At 38.8% G+C, this 23,643-nt stretch overlaps 1 protein-coding gene across 4 annotated transcripts in view; it reads right to left on the bottom strand.

Moving 5' to 3' along the window:
- LOC134567964 (pre-B-cell leukemia transcription factor 1) overlaps positions 1-7,712 on the bottom strand; it is a 132,265-nt gene extending 124,553 nt beyond the window's left edge. For all 4 annotated transcript variants that reach the window (XM_063426143.1, XM_063426144.1, XM_063426145.1 and 1 more), the window contains exon 1: positions 7,145-7,712. In XM_063426143.1, the coding sequence (XP_063282213.1) occupies positions 7,145-7,335 (191 nt within the window). In that variant the 5' untranslated portion in view covers positions 7,336-7,712. The remainder of the gene's footprint in view (positions 1-7,144) is intronic.
- Positions 7,713-23,643: the final 15,931 nt, after the last annotated feature.

The following is a 23,643-nucleotide window of genomic DNA, read 5'->3' as shown; positions in this document are numbered from 1 at the left end:
TAGGGGTGTGTAAAAGTGTATATAAATAGCAGAAATGTAACAGTTAACTTGTTTTTCTTTGAAAACACAGATAATGTCTAAAGAGACACTCCAAATACCATGACCATTACAGCAGGGCTATACAGGGCTTGAAGTGACCACTTTAATGCATTATACAGATTATAGTGATTGGCAATGTAATATTCTGAAGTCCCTTGGAGTTCCAGCTTTCATATATTTTGTATTAATAAGAAGGAACAAAAGATTAAGAAAATGAATACTTATTAATAACAAATCAATTATTAAGGGAGATCAGTTTTAAAGACAATTAGCATTAAAAATGAGCCATATAGATTGGCCTTTGACTTTTTAATGCAGGTATTCCAATAATACGTACTGAAAAATGTTTTAAAACAACGGATATAACGATTGTTACTTAAATCAAAACACTACCAGGCAAAATGAAGTCAGAACGCAGAGATGTATGTATATGATGACGTTTGTGTGTTGGGTAGGATGCTTATGGTGTGTGCAGATTTGGGAAGCTGCATGTTTTGTCTGTGTGTGGGCAGGCTGCCTGCGCTGTATCTAGGGGTGGGACGGTGCCAAATTGTGACGTGGAGTTATGTATAGGTGTGTCAGCTGCTTGTAGGACCTCTGTGATGTTAGTTGTATGTATGGGTGTGGTGGTTTTGTGTTATTGTGTATACGTGTATGTAGTAAGTTTGTAGATGCAGATTGTGCTACGTATGATTGTTGGCCGTCTGTTATATGTGTTGAATGATTGCAGTGGTATGTGCGAAAACAGCTTTTTATTGTGGGAAGACGTTATTGTAAAGTTTATGCCATTCTTTCTTGCTTAACTCAGGAAAGGGAGGGGGCATAAATCCATGATGATTGCTGGTGCTTAGCTGGTTAAAGTATGTGGTACGTACAAGTGCACATACTTTACCCAGCTAAGTATGTGCACTTGCAGTGGATGCAGACTACTTGCACACCTTTCTTTCTAGTTTGGTGCTTCTCAGCAAGTCAACACTCTGAATCGATCAGAAGTGCAGGATCGCAAAGGAGAGGTACACATGGTCTGCAACTGCTGGAGGTATAGGCCACCAGCTCCTTAGCACTAGCAGATAAGGATATATAGGCCATATAAAGGCATCTTGTGTGTCGTAGGTTACTGACCCAAAGTATATATATATAAATGCATTAAACACGTGCAAGTAAAACAAAATTAAAGTATATATCTATATCCATCTCTCAAGTGTAAGCAGTCGACACAGTCTTCCACTCACCAGGCCTTATTAGTGGAACTGCTCAGTAAACGGACAGACTTATCATTGCCATCAGTTTTTTTTTTTTTTTTTTTTAAAGGTCAGTTTAGAGTTTTGATAAGAGTCCTAGCTCAAGGTCTCCAAGAGGGGAAATTAGGTACTTAGAGTATCCCTTTAAAAGGACTATATATATGTATTTGACAGCAATCTGTATAAATAAAATCAGAAGAAAGATACATACACAGGCAAGAGATGGAGCAGAACTGATACAAAGGAGACAAGATACATGAAGGAACGCGATGCTGAAACACAGAAGAGTGGACAAAGTGCTACATTCACACCACTGGCTCCCACCAGGATCGCCAGTTTAAGATATCTGTCTAGCTAAGCAACAAGGGACTATGTAGTCCACAACAATTAGCATTCACTGACCTAAAATCACGCATCAATAATAAAAGAAATACAAAAATCAGGCCAATATCATTATCGGATATATTTACTAAACCTCAAAATTGTGGTGGATTAAAATAAACAAATGGCAACATATAGCAGATTTGAATATATTCTCCACTAAATGCAGTTTGCAAAATAAACACAATATTAAGGATGCAATTTGGTTACTTTTAAGTTAATGCAATGGAGGCCCAAACAACCCTGAAACATTCACGATACTGGAATAGATCTTTTTAGGCATTTATATATAAAAATGTGTAAACCTCCATAACCATTCGACATTCATAATACATCCAATGTGTCTCAAAATGTGTCAATTTGTTAAAAGGAATATAATGCTAAAAAAAAAAAAAACAGAGTAAAATAAAGAAAGGGCATGCCACGCTGCTCATTGATTATCGTATGGAATATGTCATGTTTGGAATGCTGTTCTCTTGAATTCTGATTTTCCATGAAAACTATTGGGGGGGGGGGGGGGGGAGGGAGGAGGAGGAGGAAGGGGGTACTGCATGGATAGAGATACAGATATATCCATCCAAGCCTTCCAGAATGCTGCCTCCAATTTGTAAAATAAAGTGCACAGAGAGTAGTCCATGTAGTGTTAATTTAGATTAACCTCTATACAGGAGGGGAAAAAAAAAAAAAAAAACAATGAATAGTTTGACTGATCCTTAAACCTCCGCATTGGAGTTACACTACACAGTCATTAACAGGTTAATAGTACAATGTCCTTATCGTATGGTTCAACATTTCTATTCTATTGGGTGAACGGCCAAAAACTGTTAAGCATTGAGAATGTAAATGGCTGTGATGATTAAAGACGAAGAGGAAAAAAAAAAAAAGTTACAAAGACCCCAACACATGACAAATCTCAAAGGGAGGGGAGAAAGGGGGAAAAAAAATACAAAAATTTTTTTTTTGTATATATTAAATAAGTAAATAATTACTTACACACACACAATGAATTGCTTAATCTGGACAGAGGCTTTTCAAAATAATGTATCCTGCAAGAATTTGCCAGAAAGTGGGGGGGAAGGGGGGAGCAATAACTTCAGAGCAGAAAAAGCTCAGCTCACAATTCTATAATGTAATTTACCTATATCCAAATTCTTCCCCAACAGGCCTTTCCCAGGGCAGGGGTAAGATCCACACGAATAGGTAGCTGAAGAATGAGAAATATATTCCTGCATTTGTCTTGATAATTTTGGAATCCACAGTAAAGCCATAATTAGGCCCCTTGTATTTTTCCAAGTGATCCATAACAAAAATTGTAATAAAAAAAAAAATGAATGGGAAAAATTAAAAGAGGTGATGGAGGGGAAAAGCCTAGCACAATCCCTATGCTTACATACAGATAAAGACTGAACTACTAAGAACAAGATACCTGCGACACCCATGTAACACTTGAATAACAACAGTGATTAATGATATTTCTAACCATCTTGTAAATATACGCACCTTTCAAACGCTGAGAGCTACGTGCGCCTTCGACTATTCTTCCTTGCAATTCTTCAACCAAACACAGCACCTGCATTAATCGTTTTGCGTCCCACTCACATGCAGCTAGTAAGCATTCTCGTTCTCCCTGCACTCCCCACCCACATACTTATCGCTTTACCTGAGGAGGGGACATCCACATTTTCTTTCCTTGGTTCAATAATTGCAAGCATCACTTTACATTAAGCTACTTTGGATACCAGACAGTAATATTTTATAAAAGATTATTGCGGTAACAAGCTGGACAGTGTGATAACACAGCCAAACCTCTGAAAGACAGTGGAGAACAAATTAACCTTGTTTTGGGCCTATGTCAACAGGTAGACTCAAGTCCTGTACAATACTAAGACATCACAAACACACGACCAAGAGAATAAAAAAAAATTAAAAATGTTCCAGGCTACTAAAAGGGAACATACAAAATGCACAACACAATGAAGTACCAAATAGCCAGAATTAAATTCAATTACACAGTGCAGGCAGCATAAAAAAAAAAAAAAATTAAACACATTCACCCAATGAAAAATAAAGCCACATTAATTTTGTAAATATAGTCAAAAACAATGATTCTATTCAACACTTATTTACAAAACTGCCAACATATTTCACAACACTAAAAAAGTGGTTAAACAAAATGAGAGAAAAAAGTTCAGGCATACAGTAATAAATTGTAGCAAGGCCCTAGCTCAGTATGTGAGCGATAAAATTGTATTACACAAGTCCATAAAAAAAAAAAATATATATTTCCTATAGGCATACATATTTATCAAATATGTTAAGCTACACATGTACTTTAATACACAATCTACACAAATTTCAATCTGTATTCATCAGTCATACACAAGGGTCAAGAGAAATAGTTAAAAAAAAAAATTCCATACACAAAATTTTTATAAAATTGATCTGTAATGAAAAAAAAGAGATAGCTAAAGACCACTCTCTGAATACACTAATATATATATATATACACACACACATACATTATATATATATATATATATATATATACACACACACACACACACACTATAAATAAGTGTTATAATAAAGAAAATAAAAACAGCACAACAGCATGTAGCATGATGCTGTGCAATGGTATACTAAAAATGTACTGCTCACAGACACACTTATCAAATAGAAAACATCCATAGACATACACGTGTTTATTGTGTACATGCTTTGTGAATGTTTATTTTAAAAAGGTGCCTTGTATATTTTCTATAAATACCCAAGGCAAAGGTTTCCTGTTTACCAGTTACTTTATGTTAATGTACTATAGAGATACTGTATGATATTATTATACTTATAGGAGGGAGCACCTTTATTTAATATAACAATGATCTGTACATTATAAAAGTTGCATCCACAATATCTATACGTTATAGAAGGGCAACGTGTGTAACATCTCAACCAACCATGTTGTTAGGTCCTTGGGTCAAAATGTTTGTTTGTTTTTTATTTTTTTTAATTAGAACGTTATGTACACATACACACACCTGATATTTTTCAACCCAATTAGGGTGTCCATATGCAAATATACTTTTTTTTAAAATATATTTATAAAACCACAAAAAGCAATCAATGTATCAATATTGTAGATTTTTGCACATACGATAGTTATATAAAATACGTGTCATACAGAAGAGATTTACCAATGTGGCTATACTTTATAAATCTTCTAGGCTATGCCTATAGAAATACACACATTTCAAAAAAAAAAAAAAAAAAAATTAAAAATAAAACCTATAGCTTATTCAGACAGTTAAGTCACTATACAAATAAAGCTCAATATTTACAAATCAATTTTCAAAAAGAAATCATAGTTCCAGGTCTAGAATATGGAAATTTCTACTTAAAATTTGAGGAAAAAAAAAAATACTAATGTACCAGATGTCACAAACAGTACGACAGTATACATCAAACGGTCACAACATGGGCTAAAGTCTTATGAGCTTTATGTGAATATATTTGAATATACTAGTTAGAGGTCCCCCCTCGAAAACTCGTAAATGTCCATGCATGTGTCATTCACCGAGTAAGCACACTCCAAACACCTTTTAGTCGTGTATACAGTAAAGGCTCATGCACACAGTATTGACAACAGACGTGGTATACAGTGTATATTTTATTCAGTATATTTGTGTCATGCACATTAATGTGAGCTGCATAAAATAAAACTCGCACAATAGGATAACTACAAAAATATAGCTTAAAACTTGTTTAATTGCAATATTTTTTTTAAACTTGTGCATGCATTCTTTATTTTAGTGTAAGCACCCATTTACCGATATATGTAACAAACTAATGCTTCCACTATGTTCCTACATAATAATTGCAACCTGTATAGTATTTTATCCAGGAAGTCAAAACCCACAAATTACAATTTTATCCTGTAGATGCCAATGTGTCCCATAGGACCGGGTACATAGCTAGGAAGTTCTGTACCTACACTTTACCCCCAGTAGCCTTCATCTTCTATTTATGTTGATCCATCTAATGGCAAAGCAACCTGAATTTGCATATGTAGCATGTGCTTTGATATTTGTAACATAATTTGGAAAAGTGAATAGATAAATGCTTTTAGCAAATACAGCCTGCATGTATGAAAATAATATAGTGCAAGAACAGATGACAGAAGGTAACATGTGATATGAAAGCATTTTAAAAAGCTGTCATGGCATAGGTAAGGGTAAACTGAAACAGACCAAAATAAAAAAAATAAAAAGTCAAGAACAGTGTATAAAAGAAGAAGGTCAAGGGTCAAAAGTCAGCAGAGACTAAACAATTTTAAACTTGTGTAGGCTGGGTGGGCCAAAAGTGTTGTTTTTCCAAGCAAATTTAACCCTTCATTGATTCAAAGATGTGGGGGGGGCGGGGGGGATAGTTTAGAAAAGAAAAAAAAAAAAAAAACAAGTTGTCAATGATTAAGCTAGTGTATATTCCATCAAATTCGCACAATAGCAACCTAAACAAAATCACGCCTCGGATGTGTAGAGTAGTTTAGTATATATTATCTCTATCTGACTTTGTGATTTAATCTACTATTTATACTTTACAGGGATTTAAAAGACACCGAAATAACAGTTAATAACTTTTTTTCTCCTTTCTAAATCGTGGAGAGATATACTGTATACACAAACACGTACATACATAGTTAACGCACCTCTTTATATTTACCCATTTAATATGGTTCACACAACAATGATATGTAACACATAACGAGCCATATAAACTTTGATTACGTCTTAATGATTATTACACTGCGTGAAGATGTATTTTAATGAGTTTACGGTCTCTCCCTCTGATAATACACAGATATTTAGACTCAGAAATCATCAGAGGCCCAGAGGGCAGTTCAGCCTTTCAAATACTCTTGTTCCTATACTAAAAAACAAAACAAAAACAAACAACTTTGCTATGCAACATTCACAGGCACATAAAACTATAAAAAAAAAATGATATATAAACTTGCTCACATTACATGCATTAGTAAATAAAGATGCATAGAACGTGTGTACCAAAGTGAGTTTACAAACATAACTATGCTCACACATCCATAGGTTATGTATAGATGCACAACACATTCAATTCTATGATGCACTACTTTTAATAGTATTTGCATTCTGTCCAAAGGCCAATGATCTGCAATACTTGTGTTACATACAGATTGTTGTTTTTGTAAAGCAATGCTTGTCAGCTTGATAGCTCCAACTACACAGCCCATGGAAAAAGAAATTAAAAAGCATATACTTTATTACAGATTCGAAACACTCTAAACATTATATAAAATAAATAGTAAAAGATATATTAAATGAAAGAAAAATATGCTCTTTTATTATTAGTTTCCTTGGCAGTGGAATGTTGTGTATAAGTTGTAGAATGATTAGAACCCCATGTGTACAGTACAGACATGGTCAGAGTGGCATGCATTGGAGGCTGCTCACCTGGCCTGGGCTTCATCCAGACTCTGGTCAGTGATGGTCATGATCTGCTGTAATATATCCCCTATGTCCTGCTTCCTGCCCCCCTCCCCCTCGGTGGCTCCAGGGCCATCCTGCATGTGCTGGGACAGGCTGGGGTGAGCGGCCATTCCCACCCCGGGGTGGCTGTGCATTAGCCTGGGCTGATCATCCATGTCTGTGTGCTCTGCAGCGCTCTGCCCTGCGCCCCGTGCGCTCTGCAGCCCCTCGCGCTGCTGGCAGCGCACAGGGAAACTCTTATTGTTCTGCTCCCACCCCCCCTTTTCGCCTTTGTTGGTCCCTCCTTTTAAATCCCAGGGCAATGCGATCCGGGCAAGTCCAACACAGGGCGAGGGGTGCGGGGCTGGTCCTGGCGAGGAGCTCCGGCGCTGCCCGGGAGGGTGGGGTGTGTACCGGGCAGGGAAGTTCCACACAGCTCGGTGTCCTGCTTTTGTTCGGGGCTCAGACTGTGCTGCTCTCCACCTTCCTCCCTCCCTCCCGCGTCTGTCCCTCGCTCTCCTCTAGAGCTGACACACAGCACAGAATGGAGAACGGGCTCCACCCACCCGCTCTATTCCCGCACGCTGATTGGCGGGCACACAGGTAGTGCCCCTCCCTCTGCAGTTTCTGATTGGTGGCTTTACAGGTCACTCCCCTCCCCCTCCTTTGCTTTTCTGCTGTCACTCACAGAGGTTCAGAGTAGAGGGGAGGGGGGGCGGGGGGATGTGAAAGAGAGAAAAAAGAAGAGAGGAAAGAAAAAGAGGAGCCAGCAGCCAGAGTCTTAAAGGAGCAGGGCAGGCTGGATCCCTGGGAAAAATAGCAATGCATCATGGGAGTTGTAGGACTTCAATGGCTGTGGGTGTGTGAGCTGGCAAGCTCTGGGATAGGAAGCATTGTATGTAGAGATAACTAGTGACAGATACAGGAACACATGATGCAAAGTATGGAATAGACATGTGGTGATACCTGGTAACACTGTGACACACATGGCAACATGGCACTAATATTAATGGCACAGGGCAGTAACACTGTGACACACATGGCAACATGGCACTAATATTAATGGCACAGGGCAGTAACACTGTGACACACATGGCAACATGGCACTAATATTAATGGCACAGGGCAGTAACACTGTGACACACATGGCAGCATGGCACTAATATTAATGGCACAGGGCAGTAACACTGTGACACACATGGCAACATGGCACTAATATTAATGGCACAGGGCAGTAACACTGTGACACACATGGCAGCATGGCACTAATATTAATGGCACAGGGCAGTAACACTGTGACTGGGGGACCTGGAGGCAGGAGAGGTGCTGTACACAGTGACAGACACTAAAACCACGCTGACCGGACACAGATTGTTACACCGCACAAAATAATGACAGCAGCTTTAATAAGTACATGTGCACAAATATTGTGTCTATTGTGTCTAATGAATAAAGTGCCCATTTCTCATAACTAATAAAAAAAAAAACGACAGAAATGTGTTAAAAGAAAAAAAGCAAGAGTGAACATAACTACATTACAATCCCACGTTGGTAACCAACCGATAAATATTTTTTTACTTTCGGGCCGTGTTGCTCGACAGATTTCAAAGCGGTCATAATCTAAATTTCAGAGGCCTTTTCTTCTGTGGATATTGATGCCAGACATAAAAATATATTATCCCCTAACTTGGTCTATAGTGTGATTTCATCATCAGTCTACATCGTGAAGCTCAGTATTGCAAGGGTATTGGTACACTGTAAGCACTGCTTCATCTCATTTAAATGTTAAAGTGTTTGGGGGTCCTCTGGCACCATCTTTCCCTTCAGTGTTTTTAATGTTTTAATGCTATAAGAGCGTTCCCACCAGTTCATCCCCCACGGACTGCTCTGGCTAAGGAGGAAGCATTAGCCTGAGCAGAAATGGGTGGCTGTGATTGGCTGAGAGTGTCAGCTGACCAATTTCAGCCTATCACAGTGCCAATTCAGGTATGAATTGGTATGGATATAAGGAACTGTGTAATCTCCGTTTTAGCCATACCACCAGTGGGGGTTGGGCTTTGGGAAGCATGGGACCCTCAATGAGTTAAGCTGCTCCGAAAAGGTTTAACACTGAATGAGGGACAGTGCCAAAGGATTGCAAGCACTATAACCAGTTCAATGAGATGAAATGGCTATAGTGCCTACTGAGTTCATTTAATGACAGAAAAAAAACCTGGTATTTTCGCAGCATTTTTCAATTACCACAAGTAGAAGGATACAAACATGGTGTTAATGATGCTAATAGGTGAAAAATTGATGAAAATACACGTTTTTTGAATTTTAGGTGAAAAATCTTTTACTCATCTACAAAAGCGAATGAAAAAAACTGCTAAATAGATTCAAAATGTTGTCCTGAGTTCAAAAATACCCAGTGTTTACATGCTTTTTGCTATTTTTTTTGCATGTTATAGGGCTATAAGTACAAGTAGGATATTGCGGTTTCAAAACATACATTTTTAAAATGTATCAATAGTGACATTGTAACACTATTATCTGTCATAAATTGCTAAATAACACCCCACATGTACATATTTTTTTAAAAGTAGACAACCCAGGGTATTCAATATGGGGTATGTCCAGACTTTTTTAGTAGCCACTTAGTCGCAAACACTGGCCAAAGTTAGCGTTCATATTTGTTTGTGTGTGAAAAAAGTAAAAAACTAAATTGAACGCTAATTTTGGCCAGTGTTTGTGACTAAGTGGTTACTAAAAAAGACTGGACATACCCCATTTGCAATACCTTGGGTTGTCTTCTTTTGCAAATGGTATGCCATCATGGGGGTAATTCTCATTCCTGGGCTACCATACGCTCTCAAAGGCAACCTAACCAATCTGGCCATTTTCAATGTAAAAATATTTGACCCATATATTTGACCCTGTAACTTTCAAAAACGCTATAAAACCTGTACATGGGGGGTCCTGTTCTACTCAGGAGACTTTGCTGAACACAAATATTAGTGTTTCAAAACTGGAAAATGTATCACAACAATTATATCATCAGTAAAAGTGCTGTTTGTGTGTGAAAAATGCAAAAAAAGTCACTTTCACTGACAATATCATCGCTGTGATATGTTTTACTGTTTTGAATCACTAATATTTGTGTTCAGCGAAGTCTCCCGAGTAAAACAGTACCCCCCATGTACAGGTTTTAGGGTGTCGTAGAACGTTACAGGGTAAAATACAGTGATAGCAAATTAAATTCTCTGGACTTTCGGCCTGGGTTGGCAGGCAGGTCCCTTAAATTGCAATCAATAAAATAACTTAATTATGTAAAAATATTACATAAATACGCACGTAGAATTTAAATATATATGCATATTTATATATTTGAAGTCTACGTGTATATTTATATAATTATTTATGTAATTTTGTATATGGACATATGAATAGTTCGCATTCTTTTTATTTATTTATATATACATAGATATGTATACAATTTCATTCTAAGTGTATTTTGATATGAATATATATATATTAATATCAAAATACAGTTAGAATAAAATTTCGTATAGATATATAATTTTTTTTTAATTTTTATTATTATTTTTAATTTTTTTAATTTAATTTAAATTATTTATTATTTGTATTTTATAATAATATATATATACACAATATATATAGTTATTATATATATTATATATATACGTGTGTAAATTAATTATGTGTATTTTTATATTAATATATGTACATATTAATATAAAAATACACTTAGCATGACATTATATATATGATATATAGACATATATTATATAGGTATAATATATGTCTATATATCATATATATACACATATATAATAATATTTTTTTTTATTTACTTTCACTTTAATTTTTTTTAATGATTTTACAGTTGCAGGGAGACTGCCTGTCAGCACAGGCAGTCCCCCTGCAGGCAGATACTTGGACACCTATTGTGACCATGTGGTCGCCCTGTTGGGTGATCACATGGCCACAGGGGTCCTAAACCGCCATGGGGAGACTGTCTGGGCTGCAGGCAGTCTCCCCACACCGGGACCAACGCCGATCGCCGCCGGGGGAACGACGGCGATCGGGTAAGTACATTGGACGGTTAGGACGGTTCAGGACCGTCACCGGTCGGCAAAGCAAAAATGCCGATGACGGTCCTGAACCGTCCTCCGTCCTTAAGGGGTTAATGTTGCTAATTATATTTAGTTACAGTCTTTATTCTTCTTTGGTGTGATTGATCAACAAGCAACCGTCAGTAGTTAAAGGGACACTCCACTGCCCAAATACAAAATAAATAAAAATCGCGGTTTAGTAAATATACCCCAAATAATAACTTGCATGCAATTATGCAATTTTTCATTGGGTATAAATCTAAAAATATTTTGCAAAACCTGTAGTTCTCTTGTCCTCTCCCTTAGCAAGTCCTCCCCTTCTAACACGGCCCACACTTCCTGTGGCTGTCCAATCACAGACTTCCCAATGCAGCTCAATGAGAAGTCTTTGCAAGGTAGGTGCTCTGAGCAATTGCTGCCTCTTGAGTTTAGCTCTAGTTGAGTTAACCAAACCAGGAAGTAACATGACCTGATGTGTGCTTGAAAGCCAAGGGGGCGTAATCATTTTAATTTATAAAAGTACCAATTTGTATTGAAATCTGCACTTTTAGCAAAATGAAAAAAGAGGACAAATTCTTCATACATAAAACTTTCCAGTAAGTTAAATTGTTGTTTATATGCATCATCAAGCCTAAGGAGGAGTTTGTGGTGCTCATACTGTCATTTGCTCAAGTTTAAAATATTATGAGTTATTTGCTATTTGTCCTTTGAGGTGTTCATTAAGTTTTCAATGGTCACAGTCAAAACACAAGGGTTTAACTTAAAGGACAACCATCACCTAAAGTGAAGTTTAGCTCAATACAATGTTTTTAAAAATCAAGTCTACATAAAATATAATGAAAAATACTTGACTTTCTCACCCTCTTGTTATTTTCTAACAACATGCATGTCCTTAAATCGGTAAGGGAGATCTGTACACAACCGCTGGGTCTGTCTGGTATTCTCTGCCTAATGCCGAGCACGGTGCTCACTGATGACAATGGTAATGTTACTGGTAAAAGTGGCTTGAAAAATATCAGACTGGTGGGATTGTCTTGTGATCGCACATCGCCAGCTGTTAACGTGTCGATATATTTTGTAGTATTGGAATTGTCATGGTTGCCTGCCTGAGCAGTATCTCTCCAGCGTCAATGTATGTTTTGACACCATGCATCATTCCGTCATTATAAATTACGAGGCCCGCTCTATCTTTGCCTACTGTTATACCCATAATGATGTCAGGTCCCACGTCATTTCTGTGACAGGGACCATGCACATTTTGGCATCACTCATATGACTCTGGCTTATAAGGATAATGCAGGCTTTATTTAAGAACAGTTCACCTTCAGAGCCTTGTTTTGGTCTGTCAGATCTTATTATATTGTTTGGCTTTTCTGGTTTTGATTTCCAGCTTTTCCCTTGACTATGCTCTTCTTTGTATCCTCTGACCTTGGCTTGTCCTTGTCAAGATTATAGTTGACCCAGCATGCAGAATAGTATCACACCTAGGACTTAGGATAACGTCTAACCGGACCTTAGAATGGCTGGACCTGAGAATGGTCAAAATACTAGCCGAGGTCAGGAACACAGAAAGAGACACAACAATGAGGCAAGCCAGAAGTCAAGGATACCAGAAATTAGGGAAGGCAAAACAAAGCCAAAGTCAAATACCAGAAAAAACGCAATCAGGAAAACACTCTCGGATAACCAGCTGGTGGAAACGAAATGGCACTGACAAAAAGATAATTTGGGTTTAAATAACCCTCCTTAGGCTGTAAATGTCTGTCTCTGACCTCTGACCCCAAAATGTGCGTGCGCGTCTATGACGTGACGTCGCACGTACGTTGGCGCTATCTTTGATGTGGGCGGAGGTAAGTCTCCTATTAAAACCGGAACCACAGCGGCCGGTGTCTCTAGGAACGCTGTACTCGCTGGGGACCGGAATAGAAGTAGGCCGGGCAGCGGTTTGCCACGACCAAGGTAAGTATATGATTTTTCTGTCGGCATAGCCACTATGTTTCAGTGCGGCCACACCGGCAGAATCACGGGGAGTCGTGACAGTCCTACTGTATTGGCCTTTCTGCTGCCCCTTGAACTTGGCTTTTCTCAGACCATTCTTACCTTCTATAGGCATATGTCTTTACTGTAAAGTATTAAGCCTGACCATTCTGAGGGCCAGCAATACACTATTTCCTTTATACCTGCTGCTTGTCCTGACTTGCTTGTGGGGATCATAACATACATGACATTAATTTTAATAAAAATATATGAGGAAATAGCCAATCCCAAAGAAAAAACATAAAACAATATAGTGCAATACCCTTCAACACTGGTGTGCAATTTTTGATCAATGTGATGTTGCACTTACATTGTTCAAAATAAAGTCCTTAAACAATATAGAATCTCTTCACAGTCTAGGTGGTGTGGACTCAGCTTGGTTTCTTTAGAATTGGCAATATCTTCTTATATTTGCTGTCTTCAGGGATTAGGGGAAGTCCCCAAGGAAGCCGTCCGTATTGTGAAGTATTTTTTATTTATTTATATCACTGGGTGAATTGAGTTATGTGCATTTATAATTGGATTAGTTTAAACAAACACATATTTTGTATATTTTTGTAGTGTTGATGTCTAGTCTAGTTTTTTTTAAAATGGACTTAAAGGAACACTAATGTTAGGAATACAAACATGTATTTCTAGTGCTATAGTGTTCTTCTATCTGTTTTGGTTGTTGACAATTTAAAATAAAAAAAAAATAAGTTTCACTCACCTTATAGTCCTCATGATGCCAAGTTTCATGATGCCTGTTCCGTCACCTTGGCACAGATTATCTTTTTTGATGATTTTAGTTGATCCAATGCTTCCCCTTGGGAGGCTAAATGCGTCAAAATACCGTTCTGCGCCAATCAAATGCTCTCTATGAGATTATTTGAATAAATAATTAAGTTTGACTCGGTTACTCAGTGGAAGCAACCTCTAGTGACTGTCAGGGGGGCAGCCAATATATGTGTATTAACCATGCAATCACAACATTGAAATATGTACTAAATGGCAATATTTTACATTGTAGGGTTAAAAGGAAAGGCTCACTGCACCCAGACCTCTTCATTGAGATGAAGTTGTCTGGCTGCATTTAAGGTCCTCATTTAAAGGTACAATAAAGAATGCATTAGAGATCATTTACAAGACAGAGAATTGTGAGAGAATTAAAAATAAGCAGAATTACACACTACAGCAGAAATTGTGAAATATTGCTTATAGGATTGAAAGTTTTAGGCAAACATTAGTATTGTTGAGCAGAAACTCATGTAGAGCTATTGACTAGGAACTAGGAATTGTTTGGAATCTTTATTATTATTGGCATTTACCGTATTTTTCGCTCCATAAGACGCACTTTTTTTCCCCTCAAAAGTGAGGGGAAATGTCTGTGCGTCTTATGGAGCGAATGTGAAGGTTTACTTACCTGTCTTGTAGCGTGGGCCGGCTTAACAGCGCGCACCGCGGTACTGGAACTTCAATTTCAGGTTCCGGTTTTCGGTGGGACTGAAAGGAAGTGCGCACTCAGTGTGCACACTTCCTTTCAGTCCCGCTGGAAACCGGAACCTGAAATTGAAGTTCCTGTACCGCGTTGCGCGCTGTAAGGCCAGCCCACGATACAAGACAGGTAAGTAATTATGGGACAAGGGGATGGGAGGGGGACACTATGGGAGAGAGGAGAAGACTATGGGAGAGAGGAGAAGACTATGGGACAGGGGAGAAAAATAAATATTCTGAACAAACTGAAGAAACACTATGGGACAGTTTGTTCAGAATATTTTTTTTTCTGTGTTTCTTCCTCTAAAAACTAGGTGCGTCTTATGGTGTGGTGCGTCTTATGGAGCGAAAAATACGGTATATAGTGCCTTTATTTATTCATATACAGAGCCTAACAATGTTAGTGTGGGGATATAACAGAAACAACTAAAACAATTGCAAGTTTTATAAAGAACAAAAGGACCCTGCTCAAACAATCTTATAATATAGAGGTGGTGAGACATAAATACACAACAAGAAGAGAACCATGGGGGATAAGATCGATAGGTTAGTGTGCAGGCAAAGCAATAGACTTGGAAGACAGTGGACTCTGTGAGCAACTATTCATATTAGAGTATGGCAGACAGCTTAAGGAATGAAAATTACCCAGGAAGGCTATAGGGTTGCCTGAATAAATGAGATTTAAAGGGCATCTTAAAGGATTGAATACCACGGGATAATCTGATGGGGAAAAACAGGCTCTTCCATTGCAATGGAACTGTCCTTCAGAAATATTGCAGGTGAAAATTATTAGTAAAGGTACAGAGGACAGAGAAGGTTGCTGGCAGAGCGAAGAGAGTGCCTGTGAATTAGTAAAATAATGTACTTGGGGGGGCGGAGGAGTTTGTAAGAGCTTGGTGATTATTATTATCTTGTATTCAATTGTAAAGGGTAAAATAAGCCAACGGAACATTTGGCCAAAGGGCAAAGTTTGAAAGGAGTGTTGAGAAAGACCAATTAGGAGAGAATTGCAGACATTGGTGACCATGAAGAAGGTCTTTAGTAGTCTTGTGCAAGAAAGAGGCAATGTTTTTAAGATGAAAATAATTGGATTTGGTGACAGACTGGATAAAGCTAAAATCAAAGATTATACCCAGGGCTTCCAGTGATGCTCATTTTTAGAAACATTGAGATTTGGAAAGTGGGAAAACATCCATTTGGAGCTGCAAGAGAGAGAGAGAGCTGGTAATACATTCAAGATAGGCGAGAGATCAGAAAAGGAGAGGAATATCTAAGGTGGGAGGTGACGAGTGAATTACAAATGAAGATTTGATAGTGCTTGGAGAAAAAAAAATCAAACACCTCCTTCTGCAGCATCATTAGCCAGCATAGAACAAGAGATCTGGGTTGGTTAATATTAATTCTGTGTATAGTTGGCATCTATTGCCATCACTCACAGCATGCTGGTGACAGACATCCAATGGTTGCATGTCTTTCTTAACCATTGCACCAAAATCCTTCTCAGGGATTGAATAGAAAACATAGAATAAAGCTTCTAAGAGAATTTGGCATTGGTCGTGAGTTGAGGTGAATTTTCCTGTTTTTCTTTCTTTTTTGATGGGGTAAGTGGGCATGTCAGTAACTGTTGCTCCACCTAAAATCTGTGTTTTATGAAGACACTGCTTTTGGTTGATGTAAGCCTTTAGAGGGACCAGACCACTTTATCTCAATTAATTTGTCTAGGTGCACTGCCCCTGTTACTTTAAACCTGCCATGTAAAACTTTGCTTCTTTGTAATATTTAATTGTCGGGTCAAGACTAATAGCACTGTAACCATGCAATTAGTATTTGTGCTCATGCAGGGATACTCACTAATGTGAGAATTGTCAGGAATTCAAACTGAATTCAAAGGGATTTCAAATTAAAGGTCAATATACCCAAATTAAAAACATAGCTGATTTAGGAGTATTTTTTTCCAGTTCAGCCATAAATTTCAAAGTTCACTTTGAATTCATTTTGAATTCCCAACAATAATCACTTAAGTGAATTACCCTGACGTGTTGGCTTTGTGTCACTAAAGCTTGTCCATATAGTATCCTTGCAATGCAACATTTTGTTGTGGATTTGGTGTAATTATTTTTTTATTACATTTTTGTTTGTAATTTAGCAGTGGTTAAGCAGTGTTTCAGGGGTTATTCAAAATGTTGAATATTTTTTATAACCCAAGTTTGTTTAATTCTTACCCAGATCTTATCCTAGATTTAATGTGATAGCTCCTTGGTCTTCATGATGCTGTTTGTTTATATATGCATGCTCAGGGGCATTCTAGAAATTTGTATATTTATTTTGAAATCATGTGAAACGAATTATACAACTTCTAAAGGCAGTTTGCCGCACCAGAACCTGTTTGGGGGTATTATAGGAATGGGAGTGGATACTTATTTGTTATATACATTTTTATTTTTTTGGTTTAGCTTTTATTTCACAGTAAAAAATAAAATAAAATAAAAATGTACCTTCTCTGTAATAGTTTTAATGAGGAAATTGAATCCTAAATAGAAATTAAAGCAAATTTATTTGTTTCAAGGTTGTAACTCAACAAAATGTAGAAAAACATACTTTATACTTACGCACTTTATAAATATTATCATTGCAGATATTTTTTGCTTATTGGTAATAACACTACTCCTTATTGTAGGCAATAATTAACTCTATTTTGTTCTAAACTTTCATTTTGGATGTTGGCTAGAGTCATCTTACAGTTTAACAAACACAGCCCATGATGTTTGGAAAGACTTTCTTCTTTTGTTCTATGCAACAATGCCATAGTCTTTATATAGTTGGTGCCCCTTTTCTCAGACAATGTAAAACATTGACGTAACTAAGAACCTGCATTGTTTGCATTTGGGAGAAATCACACCTCTAGTGGTTGTCAAAGGGACATCTACTAGAGGCTCTTCCACCGAAAAAAGGACACTCCACTGCTCAAATTTTGAAAAAAATATAATGACAAATAAATAAAAATCACTGTCTAGTAGATATATCACTAAGAAAACATGCATGCATTTAATTCTAATATTTGTTTCCACGGGGCTACATCTGAAAGCAGTTTGCAAAATGTGTAGATCTCTTGATCTACTGAAATCTGCACTTTTTGTAAAATGAAAAGAAAAAAAAATGAGGAAAAACTCCTCACACATAAAGCGCTTCCACAAGCTGACTGAGATGTCCCTTTAAGAACTTTGATTGATGTTGAATGCAGAGAGGAGACTGGCGGCTAGGATTGGATTACAGGTCAGTTTAATGGGTTGTTTTTGCAGCTTTTTTTTTTTTTAACAAGGGAGGCCTTAAAACTAAACAAAAAAAAAAAGAATTACTCTACACTGAAAAAATAAATATATAATTTCACGGGGTTTACATTACACTATGCGTTTTTTACCCATTATTTCCCAAGAAAGTCATTCTTGAGTTAAAATCTTGAGACAGAAAACAAAATAAACAAATGTAATAAGAGATTTTACTTTTTAGAAAAGGACGTCCAAACTTAATTTGTTTATATGATAAAAAAGGCACCTGAAATTAATATAACTATATATAAACACATATTTAACATCAGTTTTGAGAAGTAGACAAGGCATTTTCCTAGGACAGGGTCAAAACAATGAACGTTATTCTTTCCAGTAAGAGACGTAACAATGTGACACCTGCACTGCCTGGAGAGGTCATGTTGGCAGGTACAACAGATATCTTTTAAGCAAAGCAGAATAAATAACATTTAAGATTTAATGCAAACATAGAATGTTGATCTTGAGTGAATTTTGATTGCTTTTTTGGAAATGAAACAAATTGTTGTCCCTTTTAACCTACTCTTTTATTTTTCTCCTAATGTTTGATCAACGGGCAACAAAGAGATTATTTTTTGTAGAGCTCAGAGATTGTATCACAATTTACCTTCACATGAAGTGGGGCAGAAAGAAGCATAGCAGAAGTTGTCCCTTTGCTTTGTAAGGGATATTAATGTCAGTAATAAATGCGCTTGGGATGTGTTGGGAGGACTTACTGCTTCTGGTAACATTTGGTTGAATACTCGCCATCATTTGGATTCCAAGAAGCAGGATCCCAGTAGGATAGGCCTCCCCTTCTAAGTAACCCCAGCCCAGACTTTCTGTGACTGTCAAATCACAGACTTCCCAGTGCAGCTCAATGAGATGTCTTTGCAAGGCAGCTGCTCTGGGCAATTGCTGCCTCTTGAGTTTAGTTTCACTGAGCTGAACAACAAGGAAGTAAAAAAAAACGGTTGTCTGATTGATAGCCCAGTGGGTGTAATACAGTCAATTTCTTTTTTTTTTAAATTCTTTATTTTTGCGTGCTGTTTAACATAGGGTAAAGTAACCACATGCAATAGTGAACTTTAACATGTACATATATATATCAGTTTCAAAGTTACAGCGCATATGTTGTAATTTAGCACAATTTTTATTTTTAAGGAAACGTCGTAAGACCTAGGAAGTGGGTTGGTATAATACTAGGTGTGGTGTTCTATTTGGTTTGTGGACGCCCATTCCTAGGACCTAGATTAGTAAAGAAGGGGTGGTCCATATTGGGTGGTTTGTACCAAGTCAGTGTTAGGCTTGGAGTCTAGGTTTCGTGAGGAGGGAATATCCCCTGAATGGATCCGTGGTTCTAGCCAGTGGTCTGTGGTGACGGTCGGTTCATCTTGGGAGTAGTTTGTCTAATGGTCTCAGTTTGGTCTGTTTAAACTACTTTTGAGGTGTAGTAGCCCTAACCTAGGGGCTGTCGGGGGGGGGGGGGGAAGGTGTGTGCCTTGGTGCAGCACACATTCCTCTGGTACACTAGCGTGCCGGCGCCATCCCTGGCATGCTCTTAGGTCATCATTAGAGTCGCGTTACTTAAGTCGTGGAGAAATCAACAGAACGTTAACGTTAGAAGTTAGAAAGTAATAGAAGAAAAAGGAGAAAAACCATAGGTAAACGGCAAATTACAGTATTTAGCCTGTGAGCAGGTTGGGGTAGGAGACTTCTCACCCCCATCCTGTCAAGTGGCCTGGGTGTCCATTCTCTGTGTCCTCGGGACGAATGGTTTGATTGTCTCTGGGTCCCAAGCGGGAGAAGCGATCTGGGTGGTCTTGGTTGGTATACCCAGTTTTGATAGTAGCGCGGCAGCTTCAGTTCCTGAAGTGATTTTGTATGTGTGTCCTTGGTGTGTAACCAGGAGGTGGCGTGGGTTTCCCCACCGGTATGGTATTTCTACTGCGCGCAGCTGGCTGGTGAAGTCGTTGAGGGTTTTTCTCCATTGGAGAGTGGCTCTAGTTAGGTCCTGGTAGAAAGTCAATTGGGACTCTTCAAAGTCAAGTGGTGTCTTGCCCTTGAGTGCCGACAATATGTGTCCCCTGTCCTGGGGAAGGGCGCAGCGGAGTATTACATCTCCAGCGAGGAGTGTGGATGCCCTTGTTGGAGTGGGTAGTCGGTATATTCCGGCAAAGGTGAGTTTCCTTGCCACCCCGGGGGGAAATATGGATTGCATGAGACGTCGCACATAGTGAGGTAGATCTTCCCTGGAGACTGATGCAGGGATACCACATATTTTAATGTTGTTGCTTCTGAGTTTATCTTCTTGGGCTGCCATCTGTGCCTCCATATTTCTTTGAGTATGTTGCATTTGGGAAAGGGATTCCTGCAGCGAGGTGAGTTCCTTTTGGATCCCCTTTACTTCTCCCTCTGTGTGTAGTACTTTGTCAGTGATTTGTTGCATGCTGGTTTTGAGGGTGGGCAAATCTGCTGCCAGTAGGCTTTGTATTTCTTGCAGCATGTTTTGCATGTGCTGTAGGTCTTGTTTAGTGGCAAGTTCGGTGGTAACCTGCTGGGATGTGAGGTTTGGCTGTTTAACCCCTTGAGGGCTATGTTCCACTGAGTGAGGCTCTGGAGGGGGAACAGGGCCTTGTGCGGCCGCCATTTTGGCGGGTGTGTGTTTTAGTAGCAGTGTGCTAATATCAGGCTGTGCTGTACCTGGTTGGGGCTTCTGCGATCTGCGCCCCATTCCGAGGGTTCCGTGGTCGGAGTTGAGCTGGGACGTGCCCCACACGTCGTCCAGGAGGTCCCCGTCAAACAGATAATCCAGGCCGTGGTGGGCTGATGGGAGGTAGGCCCGGGCTCTGGTTTTCGGCTTTGCCTGCTTCGGGGTGTACCGGAATGGCATCGGTCGGTTCCGGGGGTTCCCCTCCGTGCAATGGTGTTGTTTGTGCTGGTGGATGGTGCTGCTGTTGGCTGATGTCCGTCGGATTGAGCCCGTGGTTGTCGGAGCTCGCGGCAATGGCGACCGGCCCGTTTCGCTGCCAGGCTCCGCCCCAATACAGTCAATTTCTATTGAAATCTGTACTTTTTGTAAAATGAAAAAAATAAAAGAGGGAGAGGACACACTCTTCACACATAAAGCACTTTAGTATATTTAAAGGACCACTATAGGCACCCAGACCACTTCAGCTCAAGAAACTGCTATGTTTACATTGCAAGGTTAATCCAGCCTCTAGTGTCTCCCTGACAGCCACTAGAGGCCACTTCCATGATTCTCAGTGTGAAAATCGCATTGAACTCACGTTGGACGTCCATGGAAAAGCACTGAGTGATGCTTTCCTATTGCTGGTTTTGAATGCGCGCGCGAGGCTCTGGCTGCACATATGCATTCGGCTCCACTCGGGAGCTGACGTCGGCAGGGGGAGAAGAGGCCACCAGCGCTGAGGGAGCCTGGCGCTGCATTAAGGTAAGTGGCTGAAGGGGTTAAAACCCCTTCAGCTCAGCTGGAGAGGGGATCAGAGGGAGAGGGGTCCTAATAACCCCATAGTGCCAGGGAAACAGGTTTGTTTTCCTGGCACTATATGATCCCTTTAAGTGCTTTAGGAGTCAAGAGTGTCCCTTCAATGATTATATTCCCACCCTTGCCATTTACCTTATGTTTATAGGGAACCTCCATTTTGTTCTCCTATGGTCATGATGTCTGCAGTTCCTAATTCCCCATGACCTTTCCGCTGCTTTTGACACTGTTGATCATCAACAGCTTCTTCTCATCCTCTGTAATCTCGATCTACGAGATGTTGCTCTTTCCTCCTACCTCTCCCAGCGCTCTTTTAGTGTTTCTTTCTCTGGCTCTGCCTCTTCCCCCCAACTTCTCTCTGTTGGTGTCCCCCAAGGTTCAATCCTTGGTCCCCTACTGTTCTCGATCTATACTGCCCTCCTTGGTAAACTCATCAACTCCTTTGGCTTCCAATATCACTTCTATGCAAATGACACATAAATCTATCTGTCCTCTCCTGATCTCTTCCTGCCCCTTTTGACTAGTGCCTCTGACTGCCACTCTGCTATTTCTTACTGCATGGCTGCCCACTTCCTTAAGCTCAGCTTGCCCAAAACATAACTTTTGGTATTTCCTCCACTCACCCAGTCTCCACTACTTCAAAAAAATCATTAAAAACTCACTTTTTCACAAAAGCATATCAATAAAATGTTAATGGCTCCAAACTGATTCCTCTCCTGCAACTGTCATGTAAAAAACAAACCAAAAAAAAACCAACACACTAAGTCTTCAATGAATACTATTCTACCAATCTATTTCCTTAATACTATCCTTACCTTCATGTTAAAAAAAATAAAATACATCTATACTTAAAACAAAATCAACAGTGTGATGAAAGGAAACACTATCTCTATAGATAGTGGTGGCTGCCTTCTCCAGGAATATCCCAGACTATATTCCTTACAAAATGGTATAAAAGCAACGAACACAATGGAGAATACAGCTGTAAATATACAGATAGAGTAAGGAAACAAAAAGGAACAAATATAGTGTAACACTGTATAACATCAGATAGTAGCGCAAAATAAAGTAGCACTCACAGGATGAAGTGTAATAAATCGCCTTAGAGTGCCTCCCCCGATATGTGTGGGGGAATCTAAAAACACCTTCTTCCTGTAGCAGTAGCGCTGCGAGTATGGAAAGCCGGACTCAGGTTTTCAGGTGAAAAAAGACTGCTATTTATTATTCAAAAGTGTGTATAAAAACACTAGGAATATAAAAGAATACTAAAAACAAAACAAAATAAGTTGCTAGGAGTAGTCCTACATGTTTCGTCCCAAAAGGACTTCCTCAGGGACCTCCAAGCATAGCAATAGTTACAAAGAATAAAATAAAGAAATAAAGCAATACAGTGACATATAACAAAAAATTGTTATATGACGTCAGAACGGTCAGGAAATACGAACGAAAACCGGGAAAGAGAAGAAACTGTAATGAAAACGGATTACCAACAGCTGCAAAACTCCCGGACCATCCAATAGCAAGACACAGAAGCTGTATTTAAAGAAGGACTCGGGGAGGGAATGTATACTGCTTTTTCCTTTGATTTGTATAATTTTTGTTATATGTCACTGTATTGCGTTATTTCTTTATTTTATTCTTTGTAACTGTTGCTATACTTGGAGGAAGTCCTTTTGGGACAAAACATGTAGGACTACACCTAGCAACTTATTTTGTTTTTAGTATTCTTTTATATTCCTAGTGTTTTTATACACACTTTTGAATAATAAATAGCAGTCTTTTTTCACCTGAAAACCTGAGTCCGGCTTTCCATACTGGCAGCGCTACTGCTACAGGAAGAAGGTGTTTTTGGATTAGCCCCCCACACATATTGGGGGAGACACCCTACGGCAAATTATTACACTTCATCCTGTGAGTGCTACTTTATTTTGCGCTACTATCTGATGTTATACAGTGTTACACTATATTTGTTCCTTTTTGTTTCCCTATTCTATCTGTAGATCTACAGCTGTATTCTCCATTGTGTTCGTTGCTTTTATATCCTTACTTTTT

This window comes from Pelobates fuscus, chromosome 7 (assembly GCF_036172605.1).
Source record: "Pelobates fuscus isolate aPelFus1 chromosome 7, aPelFus1.pri, whole genome shotgun sequence".
Lineage (NCBI taxonomy): Eukaryota > Metazoa > Chordata > Amphibia > Anura > Pelobatidae > Pelobates > Pelobates fuscus.
Note: the sequence above shows the minus strand (reverse complement) of the source record. Positions and strands in the feature narration are given on the sequence as shown.